Below are 21557 nucleotides of genomic sequence, written 5' to 3'. Positions count from 1 at the left end.
TTTGCAATATACCTAACCAAATGCGCGAGAATCGGAGCAGGCGCTATATAGGTGCCTTGCATAATGCCTGCAACCCATTGCGGACAGTGGGGTTCCAGCAACATCCACGTAGTCAGACTGTGGGAAAGGTGGTATCTGTTGCAGGCCGTGCCGACCGCTTGCTAGTATTTCACGCACTTGTAAAACTTAAACGCAGCTAAAAATAATTTGTGCAGCACATACATGGCAAGTGGTCTGTTTTTCACACTGATGAACTACAGTGCTGTCGTGAGCTGCGCGTCCGCCGCATAAAGGCGTGTAGGCGACAGCAGTGATATTTGTGCAGCCAAGGATATTAAGGTGGGCTGCGCTGCAGGCGACGAGCTGAGCCGACCGTGTGACGAAATACTTAATAGCGCTTGCGAAGCGACTTCGGTCACTTTAGAAAATGGCGCCCGGTTGCTACACTAGTACATTAGCTGTCTCAGCTGGCCACACAGATTTGTTTCCTGCATTTCGATCTCATGCACTCACGAGCAATAGAAGACCGGACAAAATCCGCCAGTCAAAACCTCTCCCCGTCGCCGTTTTCGCATTGTAGCAGTCAACGACCCCTTCTTAGAGCAAGCGCGGGACCATGCCAAGATATATTCTACCCATTCTGTCCCGCAGAATCATGCCGAAACTCCATGAGCCCTGTAGCAAATCCGCGCGGCCCAGACACTCCCTAAGCGTGCTCTGCGCTCGACCGTACGGCTACCCTTCACGATGGTCGAGGGAACCAGCGAAAAGTGTATGTGTACAGAAAGGTCTCGGCATTATGCATGAGGCAATTCGACGGCTTCTCGCTAGAGCAATCGCAATCTTCCTTATGCACTATAACCTGATAATCACTGTCTAGGAAGCGTTCTTTACCAATATATACTAACAAGGGTTTTAAATTGTTGGTACACAAGCAAGTTAAATGGTACAAGGTAATGGGGTGTGGTGGTTCTAATAGACTGATTTGAACCCTTTCGCAAACGGCTTTCGTACATTTGCTTCTCCGACATTGCCACCGACAAAACATGTGACGTTTAATTTACGACAAATCTCTTTACCCCTTTCTTGCTTACTGTGAACTTCCTTGCGATAAGTTCCCGACAGAACTCTCGCGCACATTACGCAATACGCGATCAATGTTCCTGTATATCTATGTCTGTGCTTCACGGCTTCTCGTTATTGCTCGCTATGATTGTCGCACGTGTGCAGTGGTTTCGTATCTGCTTACTGGATCTTCGGATACAAAAAATGTCCCCTGCTTATTGTGTATATTCAAGTTGTTTTTGGAGAGTACATTTGTTACATGCTCACAGAAATGATTGCTAGTCGTTGTTTACGCAAATAGGTTGTGCGTTTGCAATGTGCGTAGTGGGGGTACTACATTTGAAGGGACGACTTCCTGCAATATATTCGTGTTTAAGGTACATTCGAAAAGTCCCATATCCTCCAACACAGGGTCACGACGTGTGATGCACATCCATGAAGTTTGAAATTAAAGGGCGCAAAACGAAAGAAAATCATACTTATTTACAATGTCTTTCAACACGGTGAAATATCAAAACCCCTATAACTACAAAATAATGGTCGTAAAGATTTCACGAGATCTATTCGACGGTAACTCGTCAAACAGCTTGCAGGAAATTCACACATCCATATGTTATAAATCTCATTGGTTTCCTCATTTTCCCACAGAATGTTTGTGCATTTATTTGATACTTTTAGGTCATTGCGATGTCCTTAACTAAAATAACTACGGGTGACACTGAGAGATCATGCTGTGAAAAACGCAATGTTTCACCTTTCCGTTGCGTCTATTGCGAGGTTTTATGTTATGTAGAAGTAATTCAGAACTATCTATGTTTGACTGCATGATGTATCCTCTTATATAATGTGAAACACATTGTTCCCATAAAATCACAGTATCACCGCGTTTTAAAAGAAGTTGGTTCGTGCTTTTGTGGACTAAGAACATGCTGGTCAGATTATTTATTTAGGCGAAAAAAAGACATTCAGGCATGAATGCTCAAATTTAGCTTCCGGGTGGACGTATGTCGAAACATGAACATTGTTTGACCTCCACCAAGTGGCCTGCCACGCTGTAGGCGATCCCGATAATTTGTTTGCGCTAGAATAATGAGCTCATTTTGGTCACATATTGATAATAAATTCACTTTTCTTGTTTACAGTTCCTCTAATTGTGGTGAACAACGGTATGAGAAAGCTACCAGGTGATTTTGACGCCAATATATTTTTATACTATCTCACTTTTGAATACTTACCTAAGTACCATTGCTCTAATCTAAACATTTGCAAACGAGCGCTTTGCTGATGTGTATTACGTTCTCCATAGCATTCACGTGGCACTGTACATGCCAATATATGACGCTATTAGTTTATATTTATCCGCTGCAGCAGCAGCAGTGCTGCGGAAGTGAACAAATAATAAAAAGAATACTAGCTGAGTAGTGGGGAACACGAATGTCATGAGATGGTTTGGTAATATTCTAGGCGCACGTTCAACACAGTATATTTGAACGTGAGTAAACTTTCAGAAAAAAAGTTTTGAATTATCATGAAAATAAGCTTCTTACATTTACTTGCTTCACTAGAGCCAAATGACCTCATTGGAAATGTAGAAACGCTAGTTCGAGTGGCTACAAAATCAGGGGATTCATCATTGATGTTGCATTCCGAGATCGGTAGCACCTGTGCGATAAGACACGGTGTAGATAGTAATTCTCACCGCGATATGGAGTCACGCGCCTTTGGAGCCACGAAGACGCGGGCAATGCGAGAGCACAGGAAACGCAAGAGACGGGACCCGAAAGGTAAACGACTGAACAGAGTCTTTGCGCCCACGTCAAAAAGTCTAACAAGGCTAGATAGCGAGTAGCAAGTCCACCCTATGGGCCGAGGAAAATGACACTTCAAGCGTAAAAACATTCAATGCAACGTAAGCTGCAGTGCTGCAACGACAGTTTTAAGCTTTCAAGAGAGAGGTGTTACAGTGGCGCGAATGGATCGAGACCGCGAGGAAGCGCAGTTAGACAGATGTTTGCGCCTCAGCCGTATCGCCACGATATGCTGCGCTTTTCTCACAGTTCGTGTTCCGAGCAGCCATGTGTTGGGGTAACTAGTTGTTTGCATGATTCAGAGGAACCAGTGGGGACGGGCGACACATTTCACTGTGTACACCAGCAAGCAGAGCTAATGAAAGTGGCACTAAAGTTAGTACGCGTCACCACACAGCCCTTTCAGTTGCTCGTAGACGATCCAGTCTTAGGTGTAGACGCGCCTCACATAAACGAAAGTATGCCTGACGCACATCGATCACTAGATGACGCAAGTATTGACCCGAAGCAGAGAGCCAATTTTTATTAGGACTGTACCGCACGAGCGCCTCGACTCGAGCCAGGCGATCCAGTGCTAAATGGCATACGTGAAGCCTGCTTGACATTCAAAGCTGCGACGCGCCGGATAGCACAGGGAAACGTTATTTTCCGTTGTGAAAAAAAAGTGAATGAGCTTTTCATGCCTTAAAAAGACCAAACGTAAATAAGCTAGTACTCAGGTCACAGGTTTACAATAAATACGCAGGTACCGAAGACACTAGTGGGCGAGACAGGGCGGTTGTTGTGTGCCAAGTAGAAGATAGAGATGAGGAGCACTGCTTTCTCGATATGAGTCATAAGTGGACTATGCATGTCATGAAAAGGCGTGGGCGCCACCGAGAAACAGTGCGTGTGCAGGCCATACCTAAATCTTCAGGCGATCTTGTAAGTTCGTGTTCCATTATTGAGACGGGTCACTGCGCTCAACGTTCTGCAACAGCTACTATCAATGTTCTCCAAAAATGGCCTTCTCCTACATTGAGCCATGCCTTGTAGAAACATTATTTCGGGGTGCGTAAAAAAAAGTAGCGTCAAAGGCAACGGCAATGGCTCTAGTCGAAGCCCTTAACGCGGGAGATAGCCACTACAATATCAATTTTGCCCGTCCTTCTTCCTGACACGTTTTTCAACTATTACATTTCTTTTGCTGTTTTGTATAAAAGTGTTTTGCCACCTCACTAATTCGTGAGTGTGATTTTAGAGTGGCTGTGTGATTTTGGTAAGGTAGCGCGACATTTAAATGGGTAAATGAGCCTGGTGAAGTTTAGTTGTGCCACCAAATGCCGATTTATATAAAAAGAAACGTTTCGAGGCGAGAAGGTGGTAAAGACGTCCGACGCTCATCGATGAGTGTGTAGTTCTGATCTCGTCAAATACCTCCGAGCCGCCCCCAGAGGCACCGGCAAGAGTCACCAACGCCGCGCGCGTTCTTTGCGAACGCGGGCAAAACGCCGACGGCGTCGACAACAGTTCTGCGCGTTGCTGGTGCTGCTCCATGTCCAAGTTTTTAAAGGTGATAAAGCTACTATCCTTATTCCGTATATCCCTCTACTAATTAGCTATCGCAATTGATGCTTCGCCTTTCGGGTGAAACTGCGACAATTTTTTTCGGGAAGTGATTTTCCTTTTTCCTTTCATTTTTCCTTCACTTCGGCTAAGATTTGATTATCTCATCTTTAACTTTCTCTGAGCTTTTCACCAAAAACGGGTAGTCATAGTTCAGAACTCTTGAGCTTTTCTTGCAAGAAGAGGCTAACAGCTTCGGAAAGCGGACCAGGCAAAAAGCGCTTCCAATATGCACTTTGCTGAAGAGCACAAACGATCTTTACAAGGCGCCGTTTTCCGAAGCTCTTGCCCTCATATAGCGCTCGAGTTCATGCGTCTTTGCACTAATCATGTTTGGCTGGCATCCAGCCTTTCCATTATCGATTTCCCGCATTACACCACTAAGGCCTGCTTTTTTGCAGTTTCGCGGCCTCTATTTTGAGCCTTTTTATTAGTGAAAGTCACGGCTCTGATTGAAGACAAAAAGTCACAGGCCTGCGCGGCACACGCAGCATAGTCACCGCGTAAACTCGTTGAGTGGCGCAAGAGTAACTCCAATTTCGGCACCACCCACAGCAGGGTCTTCGCGGCGAAGTGTCTTCGCCTCAATTTTCCCGAGAACGCTCTCAACTGTCCGCCCGGCGTCGACGGCGAGCTGCGGCTTGTAATGGTGTCTGCACAGCAGTCTGCTGAGCCCGATGAAGCCTGGTTGTAGCCGCGTACGTATGAACCGGATACAGAGGCTCTTTCTATAACTACACACAGAGGAAATTGCGTAACACACCAGAATATTTTTTTCAAAATATAACCGTCGTTTGACATACTGCAACTACGAAATGCAATGAATTAATTCCGCAAAGCCCACGAAAGAAATTAAAAAAGGCACATTTCATGGTTGGAACGCTACACGCGATTGACAGCGCCGCTATAAAACGCATGCCCTAACGATAATTCGCGCATTAAATTTCAGCAAATGGACACCTGACTACGTAAGAAAAAAAATCGCCTGCAGTCATACAGTTGGGGGAAACCTAAACGGAGCTACGCCTGCAGTTATAACTACTTCACACACCAAATACTTCCAATGCGCGCGTTCGCATTAGTACTACACGTTGAGATATTTAAATCACCGACATTCGTTATCTGCTGGCTCATAATAATGCAATGGTAGAAATTAAGCATTTAGTAAGCGCAGTGTAGAAGAAGCAAAAATCGCCCTACCAAATAGGCACAGGTTCGCAGCTCTGCAGCACGCAGTCATGGTCCTGCCAATCCAGTGCACATGGCGGCCCGCCGCCGCCGATGGCCCGTGTTGCCGTCGTACTCGCACGAGTTGTCGAAGTTGCACTGCTTTTTTGCAATTTCCGGTAACAACGGTGGATTTGAACATCACTGACATCACCGAGAGCGTTCACCGACGCGGATAGATCACTTCACAACACGAACACAGTCGCTTAACGTCACCGGTACAATGATATTACGATAATTACTGCCGAAAACAATCGCCTCGTACGCCGGCATACGCCATGTTCTCGCTCCTTCCCGGTCCGGTCGGCGCAGCCTTTCCTCCTCCTCCGCCATCAAAGCAACGCGGAGGCGTCGACTTGTTTCTCTTCGTTCTCTCCTTTTGCCTTTCGCTTTACTTTCTCCCTCAATGCATTACTCTCACTGCTCCTTACAGATTTTGCTTTGTAATGCTCTCTCCATGCTTCGGCGCGCTTTTTGCGCGCCAAATTTGCAAGGCTGAATATAAGCGTTGCGTCCGCTCGCGGCCGCATATAGCGGGCCTAGCCTGTCGCAGCAGCCATTGTCACGCATAATATTGCTTGAAAGTCCGTTTATATGCAGTACTTACGCTGGAACGAAAATATACCGCATATGTGCCGGACATTATACGGTACTTGACTAAGAGTGTATTGTGTAGTATTTTTAAAAGTGGCACAACACTGATTTTCATTTGCGATTTGTATTTTAACTTCGAAAAAAGTATTAATGGAACCGCCGACCCGGGACGCTCTACGGGCTGTTACTGCCGATTTGGTAGGCATTGCTTTTTCTTCGCGTAAGGAAAATCCAACATTTTCTGAGTTCAACGATGCGCTTCAATCGAAACGTCTGTGTAGTCACATATCTCCGTCAGAGAAGCTTCGCTTATTGCAGCTGGCAGCCTTCGGCGACAGAGCATATACGTATGCTTATAACGCGTCACATCGGCGCTCATCGCTTCGTGGTGACACTGTTCACTAGAAAAAAAAAATACTTTTTTTAAGTATGAATGCGAAATCTGAACTACGCAGTGCTTTATCCTCGTTAGACTTGTTGATTCCTGAGCCCGTGCGGGCAAATAGCGTGTAGACGGACACGGCGGGTACGCTAGGCCTAATCTTCGGTGGACGCGAACATTTCGGCGCAGGTACCTGGCGAATGCTAAAATGCTTGAATTTGTGCCTTAGAATCTTTAATATATTGTTTTTATTGCATTTGGGAAAGTGGATGCGCGCGAATCACCTCAACTTTGGTATCGGTGCGGAAATGTCAGTCAAGTTTCCTGGGGTCCATTCTAACGCGCACCTGAACGACGGCTAGGATTCGTGTCGACTCCACCGCACTGCGACAACTTGCACTCATCGGTTGCGTACAAACTACTAGAAAACGAGGCATTATCTGCGTTTGCGTAATTTCTTTCGATACTGTGGCTATCCGCATAGTCAAAAGGGAAGTCCAAAAAACGAAAGTGATCTTCGGTGTAACACATGCATGCGTAAACGGAGCAGCTCGCTCACCTTTATTGGACGTTGCGACAGAAAACCGACATTTATGACCCCAAAACAGAGCGTTATCTTGCGCAGGATACTAGTATCTGCCGATAAAATTATACCGAGCATTTGATATTCAACATAGCCTATGCTCCTTGCGTACTGGAAGCACTGCGGCACGAAAGCAACCAGCGCAGTTTCCAGTACGAGCGAGCAAACTCTAGCGACAACCATAGCAGTGTATAAATAGCGTCTAGTACTGTGTTACCCAGCTCTTATCCAGCGATATAACGGGTGATTCGGTGGCTCTCAGCGAGCGCAAGTGTCCTCAGGGCGATCTAGTGCCAAAAAAAGCGCTCATTTCACATTGGAAGGCACTGGAAGACGGTGGCTCTTACAATGAGTACTGAATTATACTCATCATTCTGACAAGTTTTACGTCCATTATTTATTCACCCTCTACCCACTATACCTGCTGATTTTCTATTAACTGTGTTTGCCACTGGTTATTTTAGACACGATAATATATGACATTTAAACAGGTTCACTTCCTTCGGCCCTTCATAAACACCATGCTCCGAATGCAGATTATTTTCAAATTGGCTTTTCTTTCTCAATTAATTTTGGTTTCTCTAATTTTCATTGACATTACATTTCTATTAAAGCGCGTTATACTTCATGGTCATACGGGTCCTCCTCTGTATCTTTTTTTACGTATTTTCCACTAAGAGCCGAACTACTAAAGCAATGGATGCATTAACATATTGTAAGACGCGTAGGATTCGTTTGGCAACGCGTTTGTTTTTCGCATCTCGGCTAGTGAAGGCATATTTTCTTTACCATTCTTGGAAAATGATACACAGCAATTGTGTCTAAAGAAATTCGGAACCTGTGGCTGTTGCTAAAAGGTCCTTTCTGTTCAATATCATTGGGTGAACGTGGTGTCTCATTTGCGGCAGAAATAACGCATATTATAATGGATGCTGTAACTGATTGCTTGTGCGCACAGCTATATAGTTTGACAGCTGGCTTTGTAGCGAGAAAGTTGCGTGCGTCACACGGCAGTATATGTGTCCGCACACATGCCTGCAGTCGTAACACACGTTTAACTTCTGCTGAAGCTCCAGCTGCTGTAGCACCCCTGACAGTGACACGTATTGTCTCCTTGTTGTGTGTCATTCAATGACTGCTTATTTTGCCCTTGCATTGATGTCTTTAAACCTGTCTGGGTTTCATTATTAGTCCAGTGTACACCGTCACGCAGACGCAACGTCCCATTATGAAACGCGGGTAGCTGCCTGCGAAGGTACGAAAAACAGAAGACCGGGAGAGTTAAACCGCTCAATCCTCGGGGGCAGCCGATGCGAACTGCTGGAAATGGCAGTTCCTGATTGGCTCACGTCCTCCGCAGCGTGCTCGCCGCTTTCGGAAGCGAAGTGCACCCCACGAAAATGTCTGAGAATGCCAGACTGACGGCGGGCGTCCACTTTTTCGGCGCCAGCGAAGTTCGGCGCATTTGCTAGCCATAGTAGTACCATAGGCCCTCCTCCAACTGTATCATATTTGAGCATTTAATTTTTCTAATGCGTGCATAACTGCCGTGTGTCTTACATTGGTATCTTTGTACATAGGAGAGAAGCAATTAGTCGGATGAGCACATGGCACTGTTGCCGCGCCATGTAGGACGCGATCGCAGCGAAATTTAGCCTCGCGCGCAACTTTTGTTCAGGCTTAGCTGTGCAGTACGTTTTTCTATTCTACAAGAAGTCGCGTTTGAGAGATATGATGTCATAGCAGGTAAAGTTAATCAGACTGAAACCGGGGCTAATCACAAGCCTAAGGACTAGAGGTATTCTATTTGTTGCAGAAATGCCATGCATATACGGCCATGGTGTCCTTGTGTTCAACAGGTAGAGTCGAAAAGTGTCGTTAATAGACTCGGGCACAAAAACTTTGGAATACCCTACCCCTTTGAAACGGCGGGATATGTCCGACCCCATAGGTTGTGCGAACGCAGGAGCCTCAAGCATCTGCGAGTGGTGCGGCTTCAGTGGTGCACGGGCAGGCTTGGGCCCCACAGAAAAGCCATCACTCCTGCACCCTAGTCTCCAAACACCCTCTTCAAAACAAACGGGCCCACTACGAACATGGAGCGAGCACAATTACGGAATTATACAGTAAGAACCAGACTAGTTGTAAAAGAAGCTATGCATGTAATCTTTCTAATGCTTAATAATTTTACAATGTGTATTTCGTTAGGTCAGTTTTGTGCCCACTATTTTTTATAAACCCTCTGCAGCAGGTAAAATATTTGTCATGTGCTCCACTACGGCTGCGTACCTCGTACGAACTACCCAATTTTGGGGGATTAATGGGTTCACGTATTAGCCCTCCATTATAAGGAGTTGTCCTGCGTAGCTGGCCGCTTAAGCGTCACAACTGAAGCGGTGAGGACCAGTGACAGAAGGTAAAGCCTTCCTTACAACTTACATATCCATTCTCTGCCGAACAAACTAATCTGAATGTATTTCTACTTGCATCTCGAGTTCATGGTTCATCCTAGGCTGGGGCCTTTAAACTGCCACCGCTACAGCAGTCATAATAATGTAGAAGGTCGAGCGTGCAGAAGACAACACGCTTGGCTACCGAGATAACGTAGGAATGTCATTTCATTCTTCAGCTGTCTCCACAATGCTTTCGACGGACTCAAGGTTCCGAACTTTGTACGCTATGACCCAGTCCTTGTGAAATGCTTTCTCTTTTGCAAACAAGTCGATATCTGCTACACGTGCGGCAAGCTCGGCCATCGTGCCGACGTTTGCCCGACTCCCGAAGAGTCCACCTGCAGGGGATGTGGGGCAGTCAACCCGGACGATCAACACCAGTGCACGCCAAAGTGTGGGTTGTGCGGGGGCCCACACCCTACAGCGGACAAAACATGCAAGGAGAGATTCCAGATCCCATACGTCGTCAGAAGGTGACGATGGAAGAGAGCGACTGTGGAAGCTTCGAGAAATGGTGCTTCGCCACCACCACAGAGCAGCAAGATCAAAAATAAGTTGCAGCAAGCTCCACCGCACGAGCATAGGGAACGCTCCCGATTCAGGGGACGTTCTCGCTCCAGAGTGAGCTCCCGGAGACGCTCTCGATCCAGAGGGCGCTCTTGTTCCAGAACCAGGACAAGATCCCGCTCCAGGGGTCGCTCCGGATCCCAGTGCCGAGGCAGTCAAGTCCGGTTCAAGTCCTGCTTGAGGTCCTGCTCCAGGGATCGCCGACCCGAGTACCACCCGACCTGGGCCGACCGAGTTCGAGGAACGCCGGAAAAGGTAACGCGGGGCTCACCGCCAGAGCATGATAGAGGTAACAACAGACTAGCACAACTTGAGCGCGAAAATGAGATGATGAAGAACACAATAGCTCGACTCATGACAGAAATTGCCGAGATTAGGAGGGGCAGTAATAGGAAACCGGCCATGGCAGACAAGCAACCTGCCACTCCCCAGCCAATGGAAGTCGCCATGGCTGAGAAGAACGATACGGTTAATCAACCGGCCGCTCCCCAGCCTATGAAAGTCCCCATGGTTGAGACGAGTGATACAGAGAGGCCAGCTAAAAAGAAGGCAATCACTAATGAGCCAGAAAGAGCATCAGGTAGGGCCAAATCTGAGATTCGGGAGATGCTCTCCGCTCTCAGTGGCAGCATTAAAGAGATGAATGAGAAGTTGTCGCTCTTCCAAAGCAACATGGCTTCCATGTAGGAGCGCACTAATCAGCGCATCAGCAAAATTGAATCCTTCTTGGAAAACGTGGTAGCACCTGTGCTGGTACCTAAAGCTCCTACGGCCCCAACAACAGCATCGACTAGTAACAGCACGGGGGCAATCGGGCCTCCGAAGGCTAGCACAGCAGCTCCACAGCAATACGATGGCCACTCAAACTAGCTCATTCAGAATGTGGCAATGGAATTGCAGGGGTTTCCGTCCCAAGAGGGCTCCCCTGCAGAAATATATTCGATCACACACAGAGAAGCCACATGTCATCCTTATACAAGAAACACTCACATCTAACGTCACGCTGTCCGGCTACAGGCCCGTAGCGAAGCACGAAGAAGGACGGGGGGTCGCTGTACTGATTAGCAACAAGCTGACCCACATCACTCACGACCTTAGGATGACCGCAAGTAAAGTGGAATATATAATGATAGAAATCATCCCCAGCCCAGTGAACCGCGCAAGTATATTCATCCTAAATGTATACAGTAGTCCCAAAAACTCAAGATAACGCTTCAAAGCCCTAATCACCAAGGCCACGCAACTAGCGCGAGACTCCCTTTTGATTGTAGCTGGTGACTTCAACGCCCCCTACCAGACCTGGGGCTACCCATACAACACTAACAAGGGCGAGGACCTCTGGCGTGAGGCTCTAAACGTAAACTTGATGCTAGTCACGGACCCGGCATTCCCCACCAGATGCGGGACATCGTCGAGCCGTGACACGACACCGGATCTCACCTTTGTCAGGAGCATCGCAGCGGTTAAGTGGACGAACCTCGGGGTAAACTTTGGTAGCGACCATTATATCTTGGCCACACACCTCCAGGTCGAGCAGAAGAGACAGCGCATGTTCCAGTACACAGACTGGGACAAGTTTCGCAAGATTAGGGAAGAGCGCACGGAGAGTGAGGACAAGCCTAGCGGCACAGGTTAGACGGCACAACAATGGGCGGCACAGGTTAGAGACGACATCAAAGCTACCACAAAAGAGGTTTGTACCGACCTCCCGGTGGAAAAGATGGACAGTCGTCTGGCTCACCTGTTGGAGGCCAAGCAGTCCCTCCTCGCCAGGTGGAAGGGACAAAGGCTCAACCGCAGGCTCAGAAAAAAGATCGCAGAAATCAACAGAACTATAGAGGAACACTGCAGAGCCCTCTCTAAGCAGCAATGGGATGAGGTGTGCAACTCGATCGACGGGCAGATGCGTAACGGGGGAACCTGGAACCTACTAAAGCATCTCCTCGACGAGACGAACACTAAAACCAACCAACATAACACACTGGCGCGCACCATACACGCAGCCAAGCGAGAATATTCAAGCGAGGAAATTTTATCCCGACTCGTGAAGAAATACCGGTCTGTCGCATCGGGCCCTACATCACCTTCACCTGACTACGACGGCTCCGGGAACCCTGAACTTGACGCAGAATTCGGGATTGAGGAGATCAGGCAGGCGCTCCACGCCCTCAACGGCAGATCGGCTCCGGGTCCGGTCAAGATCACAAACAAAGCTCTACGGAACCTGGACAAGTCCATCGAATTCCTAGAGGACATCATTAACCAAGCATGGAGCAGTGGTATAGTTCCGGAAATGTGGAAATCGGCCAACACCATTCTCATCCCCAAGCCAGGCAAGCCGCCCAGCCTCGATAACCTCCGCCCAATTTCGCTTACATCGTGCGTGGGGAAGGTTGCTGAACACGCAATCCTAAACAGGCTTTCTCGCTACCTGGACGAGCACGACATTTACCCATACAACATCATCGGCTTCAGGGCTGGACTATCGACGCAGGACGCGATGAAGCTCATCAAGCATCACATTATTGACTCTAATACGCGGGACACGAGAGCCATACTAGGTCTAGATCTGGAAAAGGCCTTTGACAACATTCTTCATTCGTTCGTTTTAGACACAATCTCGAGCCTTAACCTGGGGAAGCACTTCCATTCCTACCCGAAATCTTTTCTGCCAGACAGAGAAGCCACCCTAAAGATCGGGGACCTGACTTCAGACATGATCAAGCTGGGGTCTAAGGGGACCCCACAAGGGGCAGTCATATCCCCAACCCTCTTTAACCTCGCCATGATTGGTCTATCCAGGAAACTCTCTGCTATCGACAGTATCAGTCATACCATATATGCAGACGACGTTACCATCTGGTGTACGGGAGGTAGTGATGGACAGGTAGAGACGGCCCTGCAAGAGGCGATTGATGCTACCGAGAGATACCTCAAGTCCACGGGCCTTCGGTGCTCACCTCACAAGTCGGAACTGCTACTATATCGACCCAAGCACAGAGGCCCCAAACCAAAGGGATGGAAGCCACTCGCCGAATGCGACATCAAACTACGGACAAACGACGGAGGCTACATTCCGAGGGTGGATGCCATTCGGATTCTCGGCATGATGGTCGAGTCGAGCGGCTCTAACAACCAGACAGTGCTGCGTCTCACTAAGAAGACGGACAATGCCATCAGATTAATAAGAGTGGCCAACCGGCAGCAAGGCCTCGGAGAAGACAACCTCGTGAGATTGGTGATATGTCGCGCGCCTAGGCGATAAGGCGTCACAGCTAGGCATGCGCTGTGGTGGCGGCGCAGCGTTATCACCTTTTGGTTGTGCTTAAAAGCGCCGGCATACAAGCTGGCGTGTGCTTTCATTACTGTAACATTGAACCGGGCAGTTCGCCCGTTGCTGTTAAGTTGATGGCTAAATAAAGGCGTATTGTTTTCGCTCCACCGTTGCGCTGTCCTTCCGTCAGACACGACATAGACTGGCGACGAGGATGGGATGCTGCCAGCAAGGAACAAGCTCCTGCGTGACAGCAACAGAATTCACCTGCTGACGGATTACGCACGGACAGCCGAGAAGCAGCCGGTTGGGACAGTATGGCGAAGGCGACCACAAGTCTGCAGTTGGGGCAAGTAGAATATTTCGACAATTCTACGAGCGATTGGACTAGCTACGAAGAGCGCGTGCACGCGTACCTTCGAGCCAATAATGTCCCGGAGGAGCGGAAGGTAGACGCGTTCATCAGCATATTGGGTCCACAGACGTATTCGCTCCTCAAGTCGCTCGCCGCTCCAGATAAGCCATCCTCGAAGTCCCTAGAAAGCTTGTGCGCGCTGCTTCGCAAACATTTGGCCCCTGAACGGTCAGTCATAGGGGAGCGAGCGAATTTTCATCGCCGAGGGCAGAAGGAACATGAAACGATACCGCAGTACGTGGCGAAGTTACGGGCATTGGCACAAACATGCGAGTTTGGTACATTTCTTGACGAGTCGCTTCGAGACAGATTTGTGTGCGGTTTACTCAGAGTCGACATTCAAAGACACTTGTTTTCGGAAGGCAAGAATCTAACCTTTCAACGAGCCGTCGACCGCGCAACAGCTTTGGAAGCTGCGCTCGCTAACGCAACAGCTGCCCATTCGAAGCCTGAAAGCGAGTTCGGGATGAATCAGTTGCCTACTAGGGGAACAACGAAATGCTTCCGCTGTAACTCAACTCACCCTGCCAATTCGTGTCCGCACGTCAATGCGACTTGTTTTTTCTGCAACAAGAAAGGGCACATTCAGAAAGCCTGCCTAAGGCGGCAAGGAAAATTGCAGCCGAAGCGGAAACGAACAGCACAGAACGTTCGGGTTTTACAACCATCAGAATCACCCTTGCGGAGCGTTGCAACGAAAGAGGTAGAGACAGGAGACCCCATCATGCTCAGCTTAATTGTAGAGGGTGTTCCCTTGCAAATGGAACTTGATACGGGAGCCGCCGTTTCGATAATGTCTCTGGGTCAGTTCCGCTCACTTTTTCCGACAGTACCTCTGAAGTCAACTAAATTGACACTTAGGACTTATACGAGCGAACCTGTGAAGCCATGTGGTGTTTGCTTTCTTAGGATTGAGCACAACGATCAGTGCCAGCGCTTGCCGTTGTACGTGCTTCCCCAGAGCGCTCCAGCGCTTTTCGGGCGCAACTGGCTTCAGCAAGTGCGCATCGATTGGAGTCAAGTTCGCGGCCTGCAACAGCTACAGTGTGAGAGATCACTAGCCGCTCAACGACTTCCCGAGATCCAATCCTTGCTTGACCGCCATAAGGACCTCTTCAAGAACGAGCTAGGCACCATCCGAGGTGAGAAGGCAACTCTTGTTTTCAAAGATGGCAAGACGCCAAAATTTTTCAAAGCTCGAAGCGTTCCGTTTTCTCTAAAAAGTACAGTTGAGCAAGTTGTCTAGACAAGAACAGATGGGCATCTTGACATCAGTAACGAGTACTCCGGTGGTGCCAGTTTTGAAGCGGGACGGGTCAATAAGAGTATGCGGTGATTACAAGTTGACACTGAACCCCATACTTGACGTAGAACATTACCCGTTACCCAAGCCCGACGAGCTGTTTGCAGCCCTCGCTGGCGGACAGCAATTTTCTAAAATTGATCTTAACAGGGCGTACCAGCAAGTAGAAATGGATGAAGAGTCAAAACGGTACCTGACGCTTAATACCCACAAGGGTCTTTACGCCGTGAATCGCCTACCCTTCGGAATTGCTTCGGCACCCGCAATATTCCAGAAAATAATGGATAATGTCTTGAAGGGCCTCAACTTCGTGTTTTGCTACATTGACGATATCCTAATTACGGGACGCTCAAAGGAAGAACACTTGCACAACCTTGACGCAGTTCTCAAAAGACTGTCAGAACGTGGAATTCGCGTCAAGCCGTCGAAGTGCGAATTCTTTCGTGACGAGCTGACTTAACTGGGCCATGTAATCAACAAACACGGCATCCACCCAACGGACGAAAAACTGGCTGCGATAACCAATGCACCGGCGCCAACTGATAAGCACCAACTTCAATCGCTGCTGGGCCTTATCAACTACTATGGAAAGTTCGTTCCAAACTTATCCACTGTTCTTTTCCCCTTAAACAGGCTTTTGCAGAAAGACGCCGCCTGGGATTGGAACACGGCTTGCGACCGCGCCTTTCAGCACATCAAGCAGCTGCTTTCGTCAGCTCCGATCTTGGCGCACTATGATCCAAGCCTACCCCTGCAGTTATCCTGTGATGCGTCCGCCTACGGGGTAGGTGCAGTGTTGTCACACATTTTTTCCGACGGCCAGATAAGGCCAATAGCTTATGCCTCACGCACCTTGAGTCGTGCTGAGAAAGGCTATAGTCAATTGGAAAAAGAAGCCTTGGCTCTTGTGTTCGGCGTTAAAAAATTTCATTACTACGTGTATGCAAGGCATTTTGTTTTGCTCACGGACCACAAGCCTTTGGCTACAATTGTTGGTCCGAAGACTGGCATACCAGCAATTGCCGCCGCAAGACTACAACGATGGGCAGTTGGCTTGTCGGCCTATTCTTTTTCATTGAAGTTCCGGCCTTCTACGCAGAACGCTGACGCAGATTGCTTTTCTAGGCTGCCAATAACACAGTCGATGGTCGAAGAGCAGGAAGAATCTTTTTATGACCTACGCTTTGACACTATGCCGATCAACAGCAATGATATTGCCCGTGAAACTTCACGTGATGCCACTTTGCGTACTGTGACTCATCATATCCTGTCAGGCTGGCCGCGTAGTGTACCGGACGAGATCAAACCCTTCTTTCCTAGAAGACTAGAACTGTCCATACATCGAGGATGCATCATGCTGGGAATGCGCGTACTTGTTCCCGAAAAATTTCGCACGTTCATTTTGGACGAGTTGCATCAAGGTCATCCAGGTGTTGTTCGTACCAAAGAACTAGCAAGGAGCTACGTTTGGTGGCCTACTATCGATAGCGACATAGAGCGTTTCACCGCGTCTTGCACCGATTGCGCGGCTAATCGCAATTTGCCACCTAAAGCGCCCTTACATCCTTGGGCATGGCCTACGCGCCCTTGGCAACGGTTGCATGTCGATTTCGCTGGCCCGATAAACGGAGTGACGTATCTCGTGGTGGTTGATGCACATTCAAAATGGCCAGAAGTGTTTCCAATGCGGACAACCACCACTGAAGCAACCATTTCATGCCTACATGAACTGTTTTGCAGATTCGGATTCCCCGAGACCTTAGTGTCCGACAACGGTACTCAGTTCACTTCTGCAGATTTCCAGGAGTACCTGCAGCGAGTAGGGACCAGACACGTGAGAACAGCTCCGTATCATCCCAGCAGCAACGGTCTGGCAGAACGTTTCGTCCAGACGCTGAAGGGTGCACTTCGGAAGTCCAGCCGACCCACATCACCGTCGGAGCTCGCAGACTTCCTCCTGTCGTACCGCAACACTCCGCAAGCGACTACCGCAGAGGCACCCTCTATTTTGCTGTTGGGGAGGCGCCTCAGGACTAGGCTAGACCTCATCAGGCCCTCCGTTGAGGAGCGGGTCGCCCGCAAACAGTTCCAGGACACCAGTCGCCGCAGGCACCGTGCAACTACCTTTAGCGAAGGAGACTTCGTGCGTGTCCGAAATTTTCGCCGCGGACCAAGGTGGTTCAGTGCTACCATTCTCGCCCGCACCGGCCCAGTGTCGTATCGTGTTAGTGTTGTGACCCCCCGGGGTGTGTGTGAGTGGGTGCGTCATCGCAACCACATAGTACGCGCTCCTGACTCTGACGACACAGTGATCACAGCCACCGACTTCCAAGATGAAGACGACGTCACTGCTGGCACAGACACTAGCAGCAGCACCACCGAGCCTGTGGAACAGCCGCCGACACACCTGGAAGCCGCCGAGCAGGGTCGCCGCTACCCACTACGTCAGCGCATACCTCCGGACCGCTACGGCACCTAATCCTACTACGGGACAATAAACAAGTGTGGGGGAGATGATATGTCGCGCGCCTAGGCGATAAGGCGTCACAGCTAGGCATGCGCTGTGGTGGCGGCGCAGCGTTATCACCTTTTGGTTGTGCTTAAAAGCGCCGGCATACAAGCTGGCGTGTGCTTTCATTACTGTAACATTGAACCGGGCAGTTCGCCCGTTGCTGTTAAGTTGATGGCTAAATAAAGCCGTATTGTTTTCGCTCCACCGTTGCGCTGTCCTTCCGTCAGACACGACAATTGGTGCATGCGTTCGTAATGTGTCATTTCACTTACGTCGCGGCCATGCACAACTGGCAAAGATCGGAGCGGGATAAGCTGAACGCATTAATCAGGAAGGCAATCAAGAGAGCCCTCGGCCTCCCCATATACACACACACGGAAAGCTTACTTCAACTCGGCATGCATAACACGCTCGAGGAATTGGCGGAAGCGCAGGAGAGGGCCCAGTTCGTCAGGCTATCTACCACACAAGCTGGAAGACACATCCTGCAGGAGCTGGGCGTTCCTCCCACAGTAGTCAAAACAAAGTTTTGCAGCATCCCTCGAGAGCAGCGGGACCGCATCACTGTCGCCCTGATCCCACGAAACGTCCATCCGGAACACAACGTGGGAAGACGTCGGGCGCGCGCGAAGGCCCTCCTGGAAAAGGCTCGTGAACGGGCTTCGGAGAACAGTTTTGTAGACGCAGCTCGCTACGCCGACGGACAGGCCTTCGCTGCGGTTAGCGTAGACCATGAAAGTAAAGTAACGAACGCAATCTCGATTCGGACGACGTCCTCTGAGACGGCAGAGCAGGCTGCAATAGCGGTGGCCTTATTGGACGACAAGAGGGCATTACTCTACAGTGACTCGAGATCAGCCCTTCGGGCATTTGCCAAAGGAACCATATCCGAGCTGGCCCTAGGGATACTAGGAAGCAAGCAGATCAAGCCACACACAGTGATCTGGTTTCCAGCCCACATGGGACACATCGAGGGTGCCCCGCCCAACCTCAATGAGTCGGCACACAATGCTGCGCGAGGGATTATCAACCGCGTAGCTACGAGTACCACCGGGCAGCGTGACGTGGGGGTACTGACTATCGGGACTCTCCTCTCTCGTACAACGAAATTACTAAGCATTTTTACTTGGCTCGTATGATCTACCCCCTCCCGCATTGTAAACTCCATAGACCTCAGGCTTTAACACTAAGGCTTCTACAGACGGGGGCATACCCAAACCCCCTACTTCTTCAAAAAATGTACCCCGAAATTCAGAGAACAAATGTATGTGCACTATGCAATGACTTAGCGAGCTTACCTCACATGCTCTGGCGGTGTCCCGCGTTACGCGGCGATGAAAGCAACAGTTCTTCACGTTGGGATGCGGTTCTACGCAGCCCCAACCTCGAAGAACAGTATGGGCTGTCCAACGGGCCCGCGACGCGGCGGAGAGGCTAGGCCTTTCTGTCCCGACGTGGGAGCGGTCCGCTGCGCGCTAGCACGCGCCCTAAAGGGCACTAATAAAGTTATTCATCCATCCATCCATCCATCCATCCACAATGCTGGTCTGCTTGCCCAGATTGACTACCACAATAATCGTGGCGACTCGTCACCACAGAGCCGTCAAAAACACAATGCGCACGGCTCGTCTTTGCTGCAGTGTGTTATACATTGTGTTCATGGTTGTACTCTACAATCTTTGAACTTTGTACTTTCGGCATTGATTTCAACAAGTACTATAGCCAAAAATGATACTGAGTTAAATTTGAGAGCGGCAAAATAGGTAATATAACATTGCTTTCTTCATTTCTTGTGTTCGCATAATTGTATGGTTTTTTTTTTCAGATAATTCAAGATGCCTTCTCTGGGCACCCTATGATACTGAAGGTACCACACGTAGAACCTGCGAAGAACAATTCTTTGCACAATGTAACAATGTTGGGGTTTATGCTTATCGTTATAGGAAAACAGTCTGTAATGAAATAGACAACGAATAAAGCTGATCAATTTAAGAAATGGCGTGCGTTCTAACTTGCAAAACTTCGTTCATTTGGTGGCATTATTTTAAGGCGAATAAATCCATGTGCCAAACGGCTGAATAAACCTGCATTGCATTTGCAAAATATTTCTGGTAGCTTTATTCAATGTTCAAGTTTATTGGAACGTTTGTCGCAGTTTCGTACTTTTGTGCAAGAAAGTTGATTTTTGGGCGACGACGCAATGACTTGGATCGAATGGCGAGGAAGTAACAACAGCAATGGTACGACGACACTTGAATAACTAAGACAAGCAATAAATATGGAAGTCCCACGCACTGCGGGAATTAGCTTAGCCAACTGTCCCTTGTGTTTGTGAAATAGGCTATTGCTACTTAGCGGCCATTTAAAATTAAATACCACGACCCGGATAGACATTGCCATTGGGAACCGCCTTGCTCAACTTTATTTTGTGCACATGACATGCATGACGACGAGAAAACGACCGTGACTAGGGGAAGGTGACGGTATTTTGATGAGGCATTGAAGACTATGAAATGATGACGAAGTCATGAGGAGAACGGTGTGACGAGACTGGAATTACTACGGCGAAATGACCTCGATAGCACTACCCTAACGTCATGACGACTGCGTGACATCTGTAGAACGACGACGCTAGAGTGGTGACGTTGACGGGAGTACAACTGCTTGATCACCATGAGAGGACGGCCCTGATGGAACGACTATGGTATGATGACGCTGCTGTGACGACGATGGCCTGGAGATCATGGAGACAATGGCTCGTGTCTCTACCTGCTGCAACCATCGCACTATAACGTTTAGTATGACCCACGCATTCGGCTAGACAACAGCCAGCAGCAGTCAGAAGCGAGAAAATCGATTCAAGAGGCAGAGAAAGATTCGCTCTAAAGGCCAACACTAGCATGACTACGTCGGCATGACTACGACTGCTTAATGAGGATACAATGACGACAATGGCATGACAACTTCGGCATGACTATCATCAGATGGCGACGCTGAAGTGATGACGATGTTATGATGACGACGACGTGACGATGACATCGTCAGGACGATGCCGTCATTACAATGCTGCAATCAAAGCGATGACATGACAACAACGGAATAACAAAGATGGAACGACCATGTAGGTTGACCACGCTACATGGACGACAATGGCATGATGACAACGAAACGACTAAGGCGATACGATGACGGCCAGTTGATGATCGGCTCACGACGCTTGAGTGACGATGACGGTATGGCAAGGACTGCGTGACGACAGCGCGATAACAATGGGGTGACGATGGCGCGATGCCTATGCTGGAAGGATGCCGATGCTATGGCGGCGAAGAAATAAAAAGATAGAACGACCGCGGTGGCATGGCAACGCTACAATTCCGACCATGTCATGAGGGTGACCAAATGTTGAAACTGTGACGACGACGGTATACCGATCACAGAATGTGGAAGCCGGAATGACGACAATGGTATGAAAACGACGGCGTTATGACAATGGGTTGTCGATGTTAAAATAATTACAATGGTAAGTCGACAATGCTATGACAATGCTGGAGTGACGCCGACTGTAAGAAGATGGCGGCATGACGACGAAGAAATGACCACTAACAACAGATGACAATTTAATGACGATGACGGCACGACCGTGACTCTGGGACAATGATGAAAATGCGACTATGACCTGACGACGAACTGCTGACGGCTAAATGACAATGACAGCATCGACGGCTTGAGAAAAACGTCATGACAAGGCAGTGACAGCGTGAAAGTGGAA

The 21557-nt window shown here is 48.8% G+C and overlaps 2 protein-coding genes across 5 annotated transcripts in view; both read left to right on the top strand.

Annotated features, from left to right (window-relative positions):
* The window catches only part of LOC119454432 (uncharacterized), an 86899-nt gene extending 67116 nt beyond the window's left edge, over window positions 1-19783 (top strand). For 2 of the 4 annotated variants that reach the window (XR_007467312.1, XM_049668470.1), the window contains 2 exons: window positions 2208-2249; window positions 19614-19783. Coding sequence is in view for 3 of the 4 variants with exons in the window: in XM_049668470.1 (XP_049524427.1) it covers window positions 2208-2249; window positions 19614-19765 (194 nt within the window). In the remaining variant the exon portion in view is untranslated. The remainder of the gene's footprint in view (window positions 1-2207; window positions 2250-19613) is intronic. The other 2 variants (XM_049668471.1, XM_049668472.1) reach the window with 2 other exon arrangements.
* Window positions 15265-18005, top strand: LOC119454430 (uncharacterized protein K02A2.6-like). The gene has a single exon (XM_049668469.1). The coding sequence runs from the start codon at window positions 16421-16423 to the stop codon at window positions 17753-17755; it is 1335 nt and encodes a 444-aa protein (XP_049524426.1). The 5' UTR covers window positions 15265-16420; the 3' UTR covers window positions 17756-18005.
* Window positions 19784-21557: the final 1774 nt, after the last annotated feature.

The sequence above is a fragment of the Dermacentor silvarum genome, chromosome 5, assembly GCF_013339745.2.
Source record: "Dermacentor silvarum isolate Dsil-2018 chromosome 5, BIME_Dsil_1.4, whole genome shotgun sequence".
NCBI lineage: Eukaryota > Metazoa > Arthropoda > Arachnida > Ixodida > Ixodidae > Dermacentor > Dermacentor silvarum.
Note: the sequence above shows the minus strand (reverse complement) of the source record. Positions and strands in the feature narration are given on the sequence as shown.

What these genes read in the sequence shown, in the direction of transcription:
- LOC119454430 (XM_049668469.1), top strand. Translation starts at nt 16,421, where the DNA reads ATGGTCGAAGAGCAGGAAGAATCTTTTTATGACCTACGCTTTGACACT.